The 19,762-nt window shown below is 45.7% G+C and overlaps 1 protein-coding gene across 1 annotated transcript in view; it reads right to left on the bottom strand.

The window, feature by feature from the left end:
* SLC16A2 (solute carrier family 16 member 2) overlaps nucleotides 1-17,980 on the bottom strand; it is a 116,122-nt gene extending 98,142 nt beyond the window's left edge. Inside the window, exon 1 of the mRNA XM_077887563.1 lies at nucleotides 17,319-17,980. Within this exon, the coding sequence (XP_077743689.1) occupies nucleotides 17,319-17,748 (430 nt within the window). The 5' untranslated portion in view covers nucleotides 17,749-17,980. The remainder of the gene's footprint in view (nucleotides 1-17,318) is intronic.
* Nucleotides 17,981-19,762: the final 1,782 nt, after the last annotated feature.

Here is a 19,762-nt window from a genome sequence, read left to right on the forward strand (position 1 = left end):
CACAAAATCCCATTCCAACAGCCAACTCTAACACTCCTGGGACCTCTATAGCCATTTTCCTTGCACAAAGCCCAAAGTAATGAGGGCAGAAACAGAAAGGTCAAGGATTAAAGAGAGGCTTTCCTTTTACTGCTCAGTCTTGAAATACTTTCAGCTTACATTTGGCCTGCATCCTATAAAAGCCTTTAGTGGATCTTTACTACCCAGGATTGCCTACAAAGCAAACCTCATTTGTAATTTGTATATGTGTATGTGTGTAGGTGATGGTGGCAAGGGGGGGTTGCTGAATGACGTTCAAACCACAGAAATTTTCCATGACCTGACATGGTGCTTCAGGGGAAGAGGCCTAGGAGAACTGGCCAGCTACCAAATCTTCCCCTTGAGCTCAAATCTATACTTTACAGGAACCTCAAGCATATTTTTTTTTCCTTTACAGATTTTATTTATTTATTTATTTATTTATTTATTTATTTATTTATTTATTTATTTATGAGAGAGATCAGGTGAGAAGCAGAGGGAGAGAGAGAATCTCAAGCAGACTCTGCACTGAGTGTGGAGCCCACACGGGGCCTGATCTCATGATCCAGAGATCATGACCTGAGCCAAAATCCAAGAGTTGGACACTCAACCAACTGAGCCACCCAGGTGCCCCTCAAGCTTACTCTTAAGTGGCTTCCCACGCTTGCCAAGCACCAGTTTTTAGAAACCCTAAAGAAATAGCTGGGTTTTTACTCCAATGTATGGATTGACAGTTAATTCCTAATCAGGATTACTGTGACTATTGATAGTCTACCCTCAACCACTGCCAAGCAAATAGTGAAAGTAGTTCTCATGACACATGCCTCAGTTTCTATCCATGCAAAATGAGGTTGTGGTTTATGTGATTACTCTCTGGAAATTGAGGAGTTCTCAACTCAATGAACCAAGGAGTCAGGCTCTGCTCTACACATGCTCATGTATGTGCACAGATGTGTGCACACACACACACACTTTCATTTATCCTCATGACATCCACATTCATATACTCCTATGTCCACATACACGTATATGCCCACAGTTACACACAGTTACATATACTCACATTCCTACTCATATTCATAAATACTTTCAAAACTTTGACACATATACATGTAATGCATAAAACTGCATAAACAGAAGCACACATACACAAATAGTTCCTTCTCTTATGAAGGTGACCAGGAAATAAACATACTTAAGAATGAATTCTATTATATATTCACAGACAACAACAAGAAAAGGATTTAGGGGGAATCCCTGGGTGGGTCAGTGGTTTAGCACCTGCCTTCAGCCCAGGGCATAATTCTGGAGTCCCGGGATCCAACCCCATGTCGGGCTCCCTGCATGGGGCCTGCTTCTCCCTTTGCCTATGTCTCTGCCTCTCTATCTTTCTCTCTGTGTCTCTCATGAATAAATAAATAAAATCTTTTAAAAAAAATAAAAGGATTTAATATTCATAGTAAACAATCCCCAGTCTCAAAGCTGAATCTCCCTGCCCTGATCCCCACTACCCAACCCCCATACACATTTTTTAAGATTTTTTTATAAATTTATTTTTATTGGTGTTCAATTTGTCAACATATAGAATAACACCCATTGCTCATCCCATCAAGTGCCCACCTCAGTGCCCGTCACCCAGTCACCCCCCATCCCCCGCCCACCTCCCCTTCCACCACCCCTAGTTCGTTTCCCAGAGTTAGGAGTCTTTCATGTTCTGTCTCCCTTTCTGATATTTCCCACTTATTTTTTCTCCTTTCCCTTTATTCCCTTTTACTATTTTTTATATTCCCCAAATGAATGAGACCATATAATGTTTGTCCTTCTCCGATTGACTTATTTCACTCAGCATAATACCCTCCAGTTCCATCCACGTTGAAGCAAATGGTGGGTATTTGTCGTTTCTAATGGCTGAGTAATATTCCATTGTATACATAAACCACATCTTCTTTATCCATTCATCTTTCGATGGACACTGAGGCTCCTTCCACAGTTTGGCTATTGTGGACATTGCTGCTATAAACATCGGGGTGCAGGTGTCCCAGCATTTCATTGCATCTGTGTTTTTGGGATAAATCCCCAGCAGTGCAATTGCTGGGTCGCCCATACACATTTTTAAAGTCATCTTGTGAGGAACCCTTACATTTTGCCCTTTCTTAGCAAGATGGAACAATAAGGCCTAAACCCAAAATGAAAATACATCTTGGTCAGCCTGGGACAATCCTGTTGTCCCAGCATTATCTTGATAGTGTCTCCTTTCACTCTCAAAAGTCCACCCATGAAGGAGTCCATTACATCAGTCCTGGGCCTACTGTCTCCCTGAAAAAAATATTTAATTCTTTAACCATGCTTAACTCTTCAATTTTATCACTAGAGATTCTTTTTAGTGTTCCAATCTTGCATTTAAACAAAAACAGTTTAGTACCCAATGTCCTGGTGATTAAGGGGAGACTGGGGTACTTTGCCATTCTAGTTGGCCTCACAGTGGGCATTAACCCTCCTTTTGTTTTCACACCATTGAATTCCCCAGCTAAATTCTTTCTGCTTATAATCCTGGACACCCTAACATTTTTTTTAAATAAAGATTTTATTTATTTATTCATGAGAGAGAGAGAGAGGCAGAGACACAGGCAGAGGGAGAAGCAGGCTCCATGCACTGGGAGCCCGACGTGGGATTCGATCCGGGCCAAAGGCAGGCGCCAAACCGCTGCGCCACCCAGGGATCCCCACCCTAACATTTTTTGTCCTTTTTCTTGTCTTAATCTTTTCTAAAACATTAGGCTCTGAAGACCCCAGATTCTCTCTGAAGCAAATTACACTCCATGCCATCACCACCCACTCTACCTTAGACTCAGAGACCTTTGGAATAAAAAATAGTAGAAGGAAAGGGAAAGAGAGAAAGGGAGATGGAAAGGAAGAGAGAGAGATTCAACCTCATTTAGGCTCTGTGACTAATTTTCATTAGGCCTGCTGCCTAACTTCTTTTAGCTTCCAGGCATGGGAGCTAGTGACTATTTTTGTGGCTGGATTAACTATGTTTTGAAAAAATCTGAAAACTTTGTCAGCTCTTTGCAAACATGGCTATAAATATATTGTGCAGAATAGATTTGTAATGCTATTCACAGAGCAACAGGAAAAGAATCCATATTCTCCAGACATGTGTATACCACATACTGCAGCTTGAATTTTGGCAGCAAACAAGACGAAGCAGGGAAGAGACCTCAAAAGAGCAAAAGGGACATTATCACTATGAAGTGGGGGGATTTACACATATGGCCTTTCTTAGACCCTAAGAAAACTGAATAGTCTGGAGAGAAGCTGGAGGGCATGATGGGCTTACCTGTACAGCTATGGAGTTGTACATATATGTACATATACATACATATATATACATCTGCCTGTGTGGGGTATATGTGTAAGAGAAAGTGAAAGGGCCTATCCATGTAGATAAATGTGTATGTGTGTGCCCATGTGCGTGTGTTCTTTTAGTTGTCTCATGAGTTCAAGCTTAAAGTCAGATTGTACATATAGTTTTATACACACAAGTGGTTGATTATATCATTGGTGATGCCTCAATCCAGCTATAGACGCATGAGAACATGCACAAATCTATAGATAGACTTATATACCTGGCAGCCATGATGATAATTTATATATAAGATGTTTTCAAAATATTGTCACTGTGAGATAGAGATTATTAGTCCCTCCTCCCATTTTGCAGATAAGAAAGTGAGACTCAGAAAGGCCGAGTGACTTGGTCAAGGTTGCAGATTAGGTAAACCGCAAAGCCAGGACTCTAATCCTGGTCTATCTGATGTCAGAGCCTGTGTCTGAGGCTATGCCACACAGCACAGAAAGAAACGAGGCAAAGAACATTTGAACTCTGGGGTCTACTTTGTGATCTCCCATTTCAAGGGCACCTTTTCTATTAGTGCTAAAACAAATTCCATGGTGGGGAGACAAAAAAAGAAGGTCCCATGGTAAGTGCTATTCTTTGTTGAGGCATGGTCTGGAGAGCAGTCTGTAGGTTGCTGGTCTTGCCTGGAGACACTAGCCAAGTCCACTCATGAGACATAGATGAGCCATGGCCTTTTTGAGCAGATGTTCACTGGTGATACTCTGGAGCCCATTGGAGGTACTTTCTGGAGTCAGGAGCTAGGACAGTAGGTTTGTTCCCTCTCTATTCTCTGCTTTGGCTGTCTGTCTTTCCCTTCCTAAATATAAAAGCCACAGGCTCCCAACATCCTAAAAGCCACAGGCTCCCAACATCTGGTCTGACCGGTTCTACCTGAGTCTTCCATGTTCAAGACATCCTGTGAGGAGGGCAGGTAGCACAGGTCTAGCTAGCCTGAATTTGAGTGGTGCCATCCCAGGGCAAAGTAGCAAATAAGTCCATCTGGGGTTTTGCTAACCTCCCTTACCTTGACCACTAGGTCCCTCCAGCTTGTCGGCCTATAGATCTAAGGGAAAACTTGTTTTGGCTAGTCTTTCCATAGGCAAAATCTAGGTCAAGGCAAAAAAACACTGTTTCCAAAAATGAAACACACACTGTCCTGTTGTTTACCATTTGGATGGTTAAAACCTGGGCAAGAGCAATGGAGATAATGGTAATGATTCCAAGGTTTCAGGATTCCTGATTTGAAGGCCTTGGAGACAGGGCTCAGGAGAGGAGAGATGGTCTCCTAGTCATTTCAAGGCAGGTGATCTTCACCATTCCCCCCACTCTAATATGACTGTGATCAGTGATTCCAACTGGGTACCAGAATTTTTACTTGCTAATGTTTAGAGATTCCTGCAGGGGACTCCTATTGGGACTTCCAGGCATTTGTCCTCCCCTCCCCCCAGTCCCAAAAAATAAACCCTCTTTCCAAGTAACAGGATGGGAGGTCCCAACTGGCAAGGAGGTCATAGGGTTTGGCAGGATCTTGGCAAGCTGTTAGGAGGTGGGATGCAGAGCACCCTGTTGTGGATGGAGTTATTTCAGTTTCAAAACCATTGTATGTGGATGTGTAGACAGCTCACAGTCATTAATTCCCTCCAGAACTCAGGGAGGAGCTTATAGGCAGATGTGGCCAGTTCAGGATTAACCAACATGTGGACAAAGTTACAGGTTTAGAGCACTAGTGAAGTGGGGCCACCTCAAATGAGAAAAGCATAAATTTAATGAATTGTTTCAGAAGTTGGCTGTTGAAAAATAGTGCATAGGGCCTTTAGAGATCTTAATCTGGTCCTGAGCATAACCAACATCAGAGCAGCTCAGGTGGTACCTAGATAAAGTAAGTTTACCCCCAGAATTCCTGAGTGCTAACCTCCCTTGGGCTCACTTGGGGTTACACTAGCCTACTAGTGAGATAATAAGAATAGCAAAAGCTCATATAGCACTTAACATGTGCCAGACACTATTTCAAGCTATATATAACTCATTTAACAACCCTATATGGTAAGTACTCTTATTATCCTCCTTTACAAATGAGGACGGAGCAGCACAGAGAAGTTAAGTGGCCTGCTACGGACACAGCTATGTGGTGAATCCAAGACTTACTCAAGTGGTTTTGCTCACTCTAGAAGGCTCCATGAAAGAATTCTCAGAGGTACTTCACCCCTAGGACACAAACCCCCTTTTTAAAAAATAAGGCCAAGATCTTAGGAAAGTGATCTTAAATTGGAGAATATTCAAAAAATATTTCCAGGCAAAAAAAAATATTTCCAGGCATGTTAACTCACCATATCATAATCTGTCCCACCACATCCTAGCTTTGCATTGAGGTATTTGCTCACATGTGTACATATGTTCTCTCTTGGCCTCTCCTGGATGGAATTCTCCAAGGAGACAGGATGGATACCACAGGATAGATACCCTTTCCAAAACTCATCCTTTCTCAAATATGGGGGGAATTTTTTCCATTTTCATCAGAGAAGTTGCTCTCTTACTCACTACCTCACCATTCCCCATCACCCCCAATCCCTTGCCAGAAAGCACCCAAGACCTCTTTGGTTTATAGAAACCACTGGTTATAATCACAGCCTCTGAGAGGTCTAGTCTTCTCATTGCATTAGTGAAAAAATTGGGGCTGAGAAAGGGGAAGGGACTTTTCAGGATCACAAAGACAGTCACAGAGCTAGAAACAGAACCCAGGTTTCCTGATTGGCAATCCAGTACCTTCCTTGATCCTAGCTTACAAGACTTAGTGAGGCCCAGATCTTTCTTCCATGATCCTCATTTCCATCTCCCTTAACTTTTTGACTCCCAATTGTGTGTTTTTCATTATGCCATACTTCATCTTATCCATATACTTAAACCTCAGGCTGCTATCAAGTCTAGGAACAGTTCTATTCCAGGTTTCAGCGAGCTCCTGTATATTGTCCCCATGGAACATGAAATAGGGAGACCTGGGTTCTAGCCTCAGCTCTGCTAAGTATTTAGTGTCTGACCTCAGGCCACTCACTTGCCCTCAGTCTGCTCTCCATTTTTTGCGACTATAAAATGGGAATATAAGTCTCTTATATAGCCCTTTCCTGTTGTGAACGTTTCCCTAACTAAATACAAACAATATTGACTTACTATTTTTCAGAACCCCCCAACATAGCATTTGTTGTGATCAAAGATGTTGGCACATGATGAAATTCAACGGAGTATTTTATTTCATAACTGTCTCTGTTGCAAGGATAAACATCAACTAAGATGTAAACTACAATGTGCTACACACAGAGGGGATTGTTACCACTCAGTAGTCTTCCAATCTCCTAGGGCTCACAGCATCTGGAGGTCTATCTGGGACTCAGAGTAAGGGGCTGAGAGCTGTTGCCATTTCTGTTCTCATGCCCTTTATTCCTCCCCCTCAGACCTCAGAAAAAGTGCCTGGGCTGCTGACATGGAAGAGCAGGTGGTGTAGGTTGGGCAGGCTATGCCACAAGCCATTTGCAGGCACCTCATTCCGTGGCCCAATGCCCAGACATCCTCCCACCCAGTGCCCTTCTCTCCAAATGTGCTCAGTATCTTCCTCTACTCCTGCCCCTCCATTCCACCCTGCCTGCTAGGTCAAGGCCTAATGGGGAACAGTGACTCACTGGACTCTCAGAGAGCAAAGACCCAGACTTGAAGCAACAATCAAACTAATTCTCAACCTCCATCCTGCCACTTCCCAATTCATAGGCTCCTCTTCACTTAGCTAAATCCCATTTTGAGTTACAACTCTTCTAGCAAACCTTCCTTGATTCCTCACACTCATCTCTCCTTTTCCACATTACCACACAAAAATTGCATTCAGTTATATGTATGTACATATTTGTATTACTTAGCAACAATCTGCAATTGTTTAGTATCTTATGCCTTTGCAAAGAAATTATAAACTTCTTGAGAGACATTTTGCCCTCTCTGGCTCATCCTAGGTCTAGCCTTGCACATAGTAAACACTTATTGAGTTAAACTGAACCAACATCAATTGAATTGGGTAGAGAGTATGGGGAAGGTTTGTAAGCAGGGAGAAAACAAACATGTATTGGCCATTTAGTATGTGCCTGGCTATATGTTAGATATTTTGTGTGCCTCATCTCATTTAATCTCCATGCCTATAATGAAAAATGTTATTATTATCCCTATTTTATGCATGAGAAAACCCAGAGTCTAAAAAGTTAAAAACTTTGTCAAAGCCAGCCACATGGTAACTAATTGAATCTAGCACTGTTTGATTCCAAAGCCCATATTCAAAGATATGTAACAGCTTTAATGTCTATTAGTGAAGTGTTGATTAAATAAATTATGATATATCCATGTAATGCAGTACTGTACAATTATAAAAGAAAGAATGAGGACTTTATGGATTTAATGTAATAATATCCAAGATATATTTTGAAGTATATAAGGCAAGTTGGAGGCTAATACAAAGTATGGGCTACCATTTGTGTTTTAGAGTGTACACACACACACACTTACATGTACATATACAGAATATCCCAGGGTGCCTAGGTGGCTCAGTCAGTTAAGTGTCTGCCTTCAGCTCAGGTTGTGAACCCAGGGTCATGGGATCAAGCCCCACATCTGGTTCCATGTTCAAGTGGGGAGCCTGCTTCTCCCTTCCCACCCAACCCTCACCTCCCCTCTCATGCTTTCTCTCTTGCAGTCTCTCTCTCTCTCTTTAAATAAAATCTTTTAAAAAACATATACAGAATATCTCTAAAAGGACACATCAAACAACACTGGTGGCCTCTAGGGAGGAGAACAGGATAACTGGGAGACAGGAGTAAGAGAGAGACTTTACAGTGTTGTACCTCTTGCATTTTATCTCATATTAATAAGTAAAATCATATTTGTTAAAACACAATACAATCTCTTTCCACAAGTAGTGCCTGAGGATTGACTTTGGAAAAGTTCAGGGAGAGAAGGGGGCAATATGTCAGTGAATTGGATTGGGGACCTCCCAGTGTGCCAAAAGCCCCATCCTTTGCACTCATTTTCTAATTCCTCTTACAAACGAATCTCCAGGGATCCCTGGGTGGCGCAGCGGTTTGGCGCCTGCCTTTGGCCCAGGGCGTGATCCTGGAGACCCAGGATCGAATCCCACATCGGGCTCCCGGTGCATGGAGCCTGCTTCTCCCTCTGCCTGTGTCTCTGCCTCTCTCCCTCTCTCTCTCTGTGACTATCATAAATAAAAAATTAAAAAAAATTAAAAAAAAAAACAATCTCCACTATAATAATCTGACTGTAACGTTGATTGAGGTCACATCGTTCCAGATCTCAGTTCTCTACCTATAAAATGGGATCCAGATGGGGTAGGAAGAGATGGTTTCTAAAATGCCTTCCAGTGCAGACATTTAAATAACCAAAAATCAAAAGGGTGAATCTACTACATTTGAAATCTTAATCTCAAAGAAGGGCTTGGAGGTTTTGTTTTGTTTGCAACAAAGAAGAGAAACATTTCGATTCAGATTTGCCTACTAGATGGTCTTAATGGAGACTCCCTAAGTGGTCACTGAAATGCTTGCTCAAAATTGCTATTGCAGTCTTCCTCCAAGCCTCTGGCCTTCTGTGGCCTCTGTTCTCCAGGGCTATCCTGTTTAGAACACAAGGAAATTGGCCCACTCCAAAACTGAATACAAAAGAGCAAGGCCTCTTCTATGCTTAATGTCCCCTGGCCCAGACCTTTTGACCCTAAATATCCCTTTCCTTCTTCCTCACTACCTGCAGAACACAGGCTCTGTGAGAGACCCTTGGGAGGAAGTGACGCCTTAACTTCACCCACCACTCACCCACCCCCATCCCTAGCAATTCCTACTAAAAAACTCAGTCCTTGACTTGTAGGGAGGTTTGTGAGCTCCTGCCAAGAGCTGTAAATATTTTAACATGCCTTGTTTCCTTGAATGTATATGACCTGGGATCTGGCCCCTCCTTTCTCTCGGCTCTTAGAGAACTGAGAAACAAAGAAAACACAGCCAATCCTTAGCTATAGGACACCCAGATCAAATTGCAGAATAATATAGAGGGGATATGAGGAAGAAAGAGATTGAGTTGGGAGGTGGAAGGTGGGGAGGAGAGTTGATTCCCCTTCCAGAAACATTTAGAGAAAGGTATTCAATTTCTAGGGGCTGGAAAAGGTTCCTGGAAATAAAAATAATACCAGCCCCTCCACAATTTACAAAGATCTTTCGTATACATAATCTCATTGGATCCTTCATAGTCCTATAAAATATTGTTAATTCCATTGTGCAGATGAGAACACTGAAGACTTGGAAATTTATATAATTTGTTTAAGGCTAAATACTTAATAAGAGACTATTTCTATGGTCTTTTTTGGACCCAGAAATCATGACTTTGAGTAGAGTGAGATGGATAGTTAGTGGAGTATATCACACATCACAAAACTGTCAGATTTCTGTCTACTAAACCCTTTTGGTCATCTTTTTTATCTCTTAGTCATAAGAATGCCTTGAGGCTCCAGGAATGGAAAACTTGGTAGCAGTTCCCTTGTTAGCTGCCTCTTCCCATCCTTACTATGTATTAGGTGATATATAAAAGCAGGAATTTTAGACTTAGATGCTTTGTGTTCAAATCGTGGCTCTGCCATTATTTGCTATATGAGATTAAGCAAGTTACTAACTTCTGTGACTCTGCCTTTTTATCTACAAAATGGAGGAAATAATGATACCTATTTCATGATGTTGAGAATGAATTGGTACATGTAAAGAATTTCATATAATGCTGGCACAGACTTAATTGCTAAATGCTAAATAATAATAATAATAAGAAGAAGAAGAAGTAGCAGTAGTAGCAGTAGTCGTAGTAGTCGTAGTAGTCGTAGTAGTAGCAGTCGTAGTAGTAGCAGGGAGGGCTTATAGAGAGCCATCTCCATACTTTTACCCAGTCCCCTTGAAATCGGTGGCAATACCACATGAAGGGCATGGGTGGTGAACAGAAGAGCTCTTTTCTTTGTGAGAAACTCAGTGACCTAAACAAGTGACTGAACCTGTGATCTCAGCCTCATAGGTGCTGTGTTCTAAGTAACTGTGATAACTGGCCCAGACAGACATCATATGCCCAACTATACATACACACATACACATAGGTCAGGACATATGGGTGCATGTATATACCCTTTCAGCCTGGATAAGAGGGTGAGTGGGTAGGTCCACAGGATAAATTGAGCAAAAAGACTGTGTAGGGACTGCTTGTTCCCCTTTTCCCTTCAGCTACAAAGAAGCAGGGAAGCAACTAACTTGGGAGCTTTACTTGCTCTCTTTCTACCCTCACTGAAAGCACTTTTGACCCTAGTTAGGACTTGGGTGTCTGCTTCCTTCTCTGACTCCTTTACAATCAATTCTGTAGTAATTTTTGGCAAAAAGAGAGATAATGAGACTCAGAATAAAGACTTCTGTTCTATCCAGAGCTATTGAAGCTACTAAAAACCAATCTGAAATCTCTGGAAGTTCAGTTGGCCCAGAACAAGGAAAGTAAGGACTTGAATAGAAGGGAGAGCAATGGACCAGGACATTTGTTGATAACAACTGGATAAGACCTGCTATAATACTATTTCCTTGGCTGGGGCCCCAGAGTTATGAAAAGAGGGGGTGTGTAAATGACAAAAACAGGTTCACAGCAGCTATCTTACTGCAAAAAACCAGACATAATAGCCTCCACATTCTTGAATGCTACATAGAAAGTCACCTTCCCCCCCAGGAAGTGGAGAGTTAAGAGAGGGAAGAAAGGGGAAAAAGGAAGAGATGCCTCTGTGGGATGTGTAGAAATGGGCCAAGATCCAGGCTGGAGTTGGACCTGTACAACATCTTAAATTCCAGCTGTTCCTTTGAGCAAAAGAAAGAAAAAGAAGAGAGATAACAATACTGTGAGGAAAGGGGATAGCATATCAATCAAAGGTGATACAAATGCACCATGAAAATGGAAGAAGCCAAGAAAATATGGTTAGGACAGCCAATTTCATCCCTTGTCTCCTGTCAACTCAAGAAGCTGGAGCAATAGAAGATAAGGTAGGCAAGACTACCAGAGTAAAGAGGCATGTACTTCCTCAAGCCACCCAAACAGGCCACATTCGACACTCACAAATTGGTGCCAAGTGATTTTACATTAGTAACTACAGCACAGTAATTAGATATCTTTATGCTTAGTCCTCTGTCATTCCTAAAATGGGAGGGGGCTGGAGTGTCCTAAACCCTATTCCCAGTAATCTTTGAGTACCAAGACTGATGCAGGATAGGGGAAAGGATGGAAGCAAAAAGAAACTTATAATAATAAGTGTTTCCAACCTCAAGTGTTGGGGAGTTACAAAGGGGTCCAGGCCAAGAGGAATGGATCAGGCTGTCCATATCCTCTCCATCACCCTCACCTAACAAGTTTTTCATTCTGGGCCCTCTGTGCTAGTCTCCCATAACCCCTACAGAAGCCTCTATTATGTTTAACATGATTCCATAAACAGATGGGAAAGATTTCTTTCATAATCCACAGGTTCAGATGAGTTGTATGGTGTGTGTGTGTGTGTGTATGTGTGTGTGTTATGAATAAAGCCTTTTCTCTAAGATTTGATCATTGAATCCCAAGTGAGACAGTTTCTTTCAAGGCAAGAAAGTTCACTCCATCTTTTATACAATCTGAAAAGAGTGAATGATCTTTTCTTTTCAAAAGGCAACAAAACAGAAAGATGCTGGTGGTAAAAGCAGCACACCCTCTTGGGAAACTGGTCCTTTCAAAAGGTCAAAATGGCATCCTTTACATATTTCTGCAAATGTTGATAGTCCAGCTGCTTGTTTACTCTTCATGGCACTGGAGGAAATGTTTCCAGTGACAAGCAAGTATAAATTTAGGGAAAGTGAGAGAGAGAGCTCTATGCTTACTACTTTAGTAGCCATACTCTCAGCTAAGCCTTGAGTGAAGCTGAAGTTGACCAGTAATTGTGAATGAATACCCAAGAGGGCCTCCTCTAGTATTGAAACAGCAGTCCTTCTACACCCAACCACAGTGAGATCCAGGCAGCAGCCCCAATCCAGCTATAAAGATGCCCTGTCTGAAGCCCCCTGAAGAAAACCACTCTGTCACATTTAGGAATCTTGGTTTACTCTTCATTCCTGAAGTAACAGCAAACCAAGGTCATAATCATGCATTTCTGAGAAATAAGAATGAGATGTGGGAAACTGAGTTTCAAAAGAAGGGTCCAACCTGAGGCTTAAGGAAATGCTTCTAGTTTAATGCTCTTTAGGAACAGGCTCAAATGCTGGGAAACAGACCCACTCTGCTAGCCTGCAGTCAGCCAAATTGAGGGAATTTTGTTAGGTGCCCAGTTCCATACTGAGCAGGGCATTATGAGAGAAGAAGTTGTCCATCCAGAGTAGCCTTTACACACTGTGTAAAAAGGAGTGGATCTTTTCAATCACATTGAGATATATAAGCAGCCATATAATCTTTAAGTACATATGACATATGTACATATTTTCTCAGGAAAATAATATCTATATGTTTTTTTCCAATAACCTCCCAACCTGTCTATACTTACATTTGGGTAGATTAACAAATTTCCATTTTATCTGAATGAGTCAAAATGTGTGCCAAGTAAATAGTTAAGAATAGAATGTCACATAATTCTAGAAGGATAGAATGGCAGAGCTATAAACTTCATCTAGTCAAATCCCCTCATTTTACAGATAGAAAGACTAAAGTACAGAGAAGTAAAGTACCTGCTCAAAGTCAGAGAGAAAGTCAGGGGCACAAGTTGTTGAACTCCTAGTCACTGTCTAGCTGGTATTACTGAGATCACCAGCCCTTTAGGGTCCAGATGTATATTTAGAATGAGCACTTGAGGCCACTGGACAGTGAGCCAGGGATCCAGCCTCAACCAGCTACTCCAGCGAAAACAAACATCCCCCTGTTTGGCTTCCAAATACCCCAACCTCTCCTCCTAATCCCTTCCAATATGAGTCAAGGTCCTAGTTTGGAGCCCAGCTTGGTGGAAAGGAGGGAGAAGAGTTACTTGAAAGATACCTGACCAATGGCCCTGTGGCCCAAAGCTCCATTGAGGCTCTAAACCAACTTGATCAAGTTTATCTAGACGGTAGGCAAAAGCCTTCAGCCAAAGGCAAGACCTGGCAGATTTGCTCAAAAAATACCTGGTTCCTAAACTCAGCAGTTTAGTGGTCATCCCAGTGAGACACTGAACCAAGCAATGAAAGACCCTAAGATGGGGAAGAGGAAGATAGCCTAACCTACCTTTGACCCTACCCATCCTTGGAACTCTCTGTATAAATACATAGTATACCATTTTCCCCATGCCTAGAAAATTCTGTTTCCACTAGTGTGATCCATGAGTCTGAACTATCTTGTGCTCAGTAGCAAACTTTTCTGACCATTGTCCCTTTCCCTGGGTGGTGAGAGCCCTAGCCCAATTCTCCAACCTACGAGCCTACAAGGCCATGCTTACAAACTACCCAATAAAAGATGCCTTTCATCATATTCTATGGCTCATTGCTAGACTGGCAGTCAAGGTGGAAAGTGCAGAGTAATGGGTTTACTCTGGAGCACATTTAAAAAGACCTAAGCTTGGAGCCAATGTTAACAACTCTGGCTTGGTATACCTTGTCCCTGGGATCCCAATCCTAAGCCTGCCCCAGCCCTAACTCACTTAGGGTTCCAATAGTGACCTGGGACCCACAACCAATGCCACCTGTTGCTCTTTACCCTCTTTCCTCCAAATGTCAACTTTCCCTGGGAGGAATAGCAGGCAAAATGTCCCTGAGATGGAGGCAAGGGGGAAAAGGAAAAGATCAGGAGAGAAATGAGCCTATGCTTTTTGCAAAGCTTGTAGGAAAGCTCAACCAAGAAGCCATGCTATACTTTCCACCTAGTTGCCTGGCTGCCCTGTCCTGTCTGCTGCTTGGTCTGGGTGAGGGGACTCCCAAATTTCCTACAAACTGTAGGAACTGTAAAGATATTTAGAACTGTAAAGATAGGGCAGGCCCGGTGGCGCAGCAGTTTAGCGCCTCCTGCAGCCCAGGGTGTGATCCTGGAGACCCTGGATCGAGTCCCACGTCAGGCTCTCTGTATGGAGTCTGCTTCTCCCTCTGTCTGTATCTCTGCTACTCTCTCTCTCTGCATCTCTATGAATAAATAAATAAAATCTTTAAAAAAAAGAACTGTAGAAATATTAGGCTTATCCAAAGAGAATCTGGGTTACGGGGTGCCTCTAAACATTAAATTCATAGATTTTTAGAGCTGAAAGGCATGTCAGACATTAATAGAAATGGATAATCCACCAACCTCCTTAACTATGGGAGTATATGTTCCGTGTTCCCCAGAATGGCTATTAGGCAAATATTGGCTGATAAACATTTTAGCAAGCTTCTACTGGCTTCCTCTATCCCTTTGAGACACCAGTGCTGTGGCACAGATTGCTGGGAAATTTTTAGTAAACTGCAGAAAGCGTGTGGAGGCAGAGGCATATTTGGAATCTCAGGATCTGAATGATTGCTTGGGATAGCTGAGGGGCCCAAGAAAGATAGTGCTAAGGATGAGATTTTCTAGGAGCTCAGGAATGTGGTGGGGTGTTCTTTATCTTTTCAAAATAAAAACTGATGTGTTCCCAAGAGCATCCAGTATCAAAAATAATTTTCATGAATTCAAGATGCACCACAGCATGGACCCAAGCCAAAGTATTCTGAGACCCTGGGGACATACCAAATTCCTTTTTGTCCCTTCCTGACCTATACTTACCATAATTTAAACCAGTAAACCCAGATCTTCAATGGACCTAGTCTGTGGCAGAGTACACACCAGCCACACCTCTGCACAGCCCACTGCACCTCCCTCTTCCCAGCTGTACTGTGAGGTCTTGACCGGAAAGTCCCAGCCAGCCCTCCCCCTGAGTCCCCTATGATCACCTACTTTGAAGTTTGTTCCCCAGCAGTAAACCTCTTCCTGGTAAAGTAGTGGTTTTTCCAAGTTTTATTACACACTCTGAAGGGCCCAGCTCTAGACCTGCTCACACCACACAAATGCCAGATCTTAGCTTCAGCCCATCCTCCACTGCCTCCCATGAAGTTTCACCCAGACTTTGCCACTGACTCTGAAGGCCAACAGCCTGCCTTCAAACACAGGGCAATGCTCAGCAGGTGCTCTCCTAGGTAACCTAGGCAACAGCCAGAGGCCCTACCCTGGCTGCCTTCCCAAGAGCCCCTGAACTGCATCAAAGCAAGGGAAAGGTAGTCCCAGGGATGACTGTGGCAGTGACCTTACTCCGAGAAGTTGTTCCACACAGTCCAGGGACCCCCCCACCTACACTTGGGCATCAGTGTGGCCTAGCATCTCTATCCTGGACAGCCACTGAGGCACACTCTAACTTTCAAGTAGGGCCCACGCATTTCAGTGCCAATGGGTCACAAAAGGTCCAAGAGGTAACCCAAATCCTCTTCTCCAAAAGTAGCCCTGTGAAACTGCAAACTTTAAAAAAAAAAAAGCGGGGAGGGGTGTCCTTGGTTCAGAGGGGCAGTAAGAGCAGCTGTTCAAGGGCTCAGGGAATCCACAGGTGGACACCCTAGAATTCAAGGTTTCTATGTTCAATAAATAATCCTGAGGTCCCCACAGAGGGCAGCAGAAGTATGCGTTGGGGTGGCAAGAAGAGGGAACCCTTCTTGCCACCCCAGGGCAACACTATAAAAAGCCACAAATTCAGAGTTTCCAACTTGCAGTGAGGGGCAAGTGCAGCTGTCCTGAGGAGGCACAGAAGGAGCAAGCCTTGAGGGAGAGGGCATCCCAAGTCCCTTGCTCTCTCCCTAGACTCCTCAACAGAACTGCTGAGGGGCATCCCATTGGCTTTCTGAGAAAACCGTATAACTCCTATGGGCAGATTCAATGCAGGAGAACACAAGGTTGCAGTCTTGTGGCCACAGGCCTAGAGAATGAAGGCTATGGCCCCCAGCCCTGCTTGTCTTAGGGAAGAAGACCAAGTCAGTCCCATGAGAATAGTGGGAGAGGTGGAGGCCAGCATTCTGGCTGAGGCACAAGGAGGCATCCCACGGCTAGTAGAGAGGCTCAGGTGCCAACCAGGGAGGTCACGGCTCAGGTTGAGGATAGCGTGGAGTGAATCTCAGAGGCCAGCAAGCCAGCTGCCTTACACTTCTCTGGCAGGAGACCTCAAAGCCCACCTCCCTGCTTGCTTTGGGGATCAGCTCAGAGGGCACAGAGATCTGCTTGCTTCCTCAGAGCAGCAGAGGACGGCCTGACCTGGCTGGGCCATAACCACCACCAGCAAAGAGAGGCCCGTGCATGCACACACACACACACACCGGCAGACACACACGCCTGCCTTGTGTTTGACTCTTCACTCAGTCACCAGGATTCCTAAAGTGTTTTTGACAGAAAACACCTCTGCTCCCTGTATAGGAACAGGGGTTGCTGCGGAGATCCGCAGTACAGTATTTCTCTCAAAGCCCTCCCAACCTCCCAACTCTCTCCTCTTTCCATGACTTTGCACCCGCCTCCAAAAAAATCTGCAAATATTTCCCCCCACTACTCATGGTCAGCATACTTAAAAACCAAAAAGTGCACCTGGATTTGTCCCAGGGCAAAAAAGTTCATTCCTTATCTGTGATCAATGAATATCCCAGGTCCCACCTAAGGGACGTCTTGTGCCTAGTCTCCTAGCTAAGTGTGCCCACAGTCCTGCAACCCGCGCCTTAGCAGCGCCTTGTGCAAGGGACAAGGAGGAGTCGAAGTGGAAAGATGAAGGGGCGCCTCCGACTCAGAGGTCAGGAGTCAGCAGCAGTGGGAGCGAAGGACACCCTTGCCAGGAGGGGCGCGTGGGGCCACTCACCTGCTTGGAACTCCACTTGGCGATTTTTCTCTCTTTCCTCCTGCAGCAGCATGGAGTAGAGGATCCCAAAAGAGTTCTGGATGCCAAAGATGGAGCCGTTGCACCAGGTGGCAGCGAAGACCACCATCCAGCCAAAGCCACCTTCGGGGGGCTGAAAGCCACGCGCGGTGCCACGGGTCTCCACAGTGGGCGTGGACTTGGATTCGTGCACGGGTTCAGGCTCAAATTCCAACTCCGGCAGGGGTGCAGGGTCTGGTAGGGGCTGGGGCTCCGGCTGCGGCTCGGGTGGGGGCACTGGCACCGGCTCGGGCTCAGGCTCGGGCTCGGGCTCGGGCTCGGGCTTGGGGCTGCCCACCCACTCCTGCTGTTCCTGGTCTGCCTCCCGCCAGGGCCCCTTGGCTTCCTTGCTCGCCAGGCTTTGCAGCGCCATCTCGGCAGGGGGACTGTGGCTGCTCTGGCGGGAGGAGCCGCTGTGTGGCTGGTACTTGTTTCTGCTGCTGCGGCGGCGGCTGCTGCTGCTGCTGCTGCTGCTGCTGCTGCTGCTCCGAGCACTGCTGCTGCCCCTGCCTCCTCCTCCCGGCTCCGCGTCCCAGCTGGCCCGCCTGTCCCGCGACAGACGGTCCCTCGAGTCCTCTCCTCCTCCTCCCACGTCCAACCCCCCCTTCTGCTCTCCCCATGTCATCTCTCTCCTCCCCTCCTCTTCTCCCCCCCACCTCTTCCTCCCTCAACAGGCAGCCGCTTCAGCCTTGCTCTTCTCCCTAGCCCTTCCTGCTCCCCATACTCGCCTACCTACTCTAGCCACTGCTCCCTACCTTAACTTCCTTTCCAAACTACCGAATCCTGTCCTCCTTGTCCAGATACCCGGTAGAGGGAGAGTTAAAATGGCTTTTCCACAAACTATCCTGTTCCCTCTGCCTTCTCCTCCCCACAGGCTCCGAACAGGCATTGATCAATCAACCTTTCCAAGGAAGACCCTACTGTCCTTTGCTCCCACTCCCTTCTTCCTCACAAGCAGCCTGGAACTGGGGTGGCCTTGAGGACCCCTGAACAAAAGCTGGACAATGAGAGACCCCACCCTGCCCTCGGGAGTCTCTTTGTCCCCCACTTTGGCTTGGGGAGAGCGACCTGGAGGGGAAAGCCAAGACTTCGGACAGAAGATGGGCACAATCTTCTAAAGCCCGGGGGCTCAGCCTCCCACGGCCCTATGAAACCCCCCTTTCCCGGGCCCCCCAGTCTGTCCCCCTTCGCCCCCGCCCTTCCCGGCAAATCCCTGGCGGGGCGCGAAGGGGAGGAGACAGCCCGGCAGCGAGGCCCGCCCCTCCGGGCAGTCAATCAGGGTTTTGTTTGCGCCAACCTGGAGTGCAGAGGAGCGGTAGAGGGCCGGGGCTGGGCCAGGGGCTGGGCCAGGAAGGGAGGGAGGTGCAGTGGCACCGGAGGGGGCCGGGCCCAGGCGGGGCGGGAGCCCAAGCTCAGTTTAGGCTCCTCCCGGCTCCCTGTCCCGCAGTGGGAAACTAGAAGTGGAGGCCAGGTCAAGCCGCCAGTTGGGCAAGGGCTGATCTTCCGGCCTTTCGGACTCAGCGGAGCCACTTGCAGAGGGTTATCTTTCCAGCACCCACCGCCCCCTTCCGCCCACCTCAGGCTTAGAGAAGTGAGTCTCGCTGAATGTCCCAGACTAAAGCCCCAGCCCTGGAAGGGTAAGGGAGATTTTGCTCTCCAGAGAGTGCACGGGTCCCAGGAGGCGGGATAAGTGATCTGCCCTGTGGGCGGCCCAGCTCCTCGCCCCCTCCCCCAAGCGCTCTGCTGCACCCCTCAGCCCTGGGGACCCGCCCCACAATCCGGGGAAGTTCTGCCTACGCTGGGGGCCCAGGCGTCTAATGCACTAATCAAGAGGTCACTGTGTGGTTACTAAGCTACTCCGCTCTCCACCAGCAGGCGGGTGAGCGCCAAGCTATTTCTACTCAGCATCTCATTAACCTTCTTGCTGGGTGAAAAGACTATATGGCCAGTGAAAATGCAGCTCAGGGCTCTGCCAGATGCCCGTGAACACAGAGTTATTAAGCACATAAGAGGGGACTGAACTGGGCAGAAGAAAATAGGGGTTTGGAGGAGCTTGCCTTCGATGAAAGGAATCTGTCCAAATTCACAAATCGCGTGGGCTATACCAGTCAACAGAGCAGGCATTGCTTGAGCCAATAAGAGCACTTTTACTGCCACCTTTTTAGTCAAGGGTCTCACCTACTTTTTCCAATCTCAAAACCGGAGGTTCAATGAGGCCAAGGTATTTTTTAGCCTAAGGTCATGGGACAAGTCAAGTACAAGCTGGAATTCGAGGCAGGTCTCCATACATAAAAGCCTCACGCTTCCTAATCTTCACCACAGGAGCCTAGGGCTTGGCACTGTGGGAGAGGGACTGAGGAGGGAAGGCAGGATTTGCCTGAGCAATC

The sequence above is a fragment of the Canis aureus genome, chromosome X (genome assembly GCF_053574225.1).
Source record: "Canis aureus isolate CA01 chromosome X, VMU_Caureus_v.1.0, whole genome shotgun sequence".
NCBI classification, from domain to species: domain Eukaryota; kingdom Metazoa; phylum Chordata; class Mammalia; order Carnivora; family Canidae; genus Canis; species Canis aureus.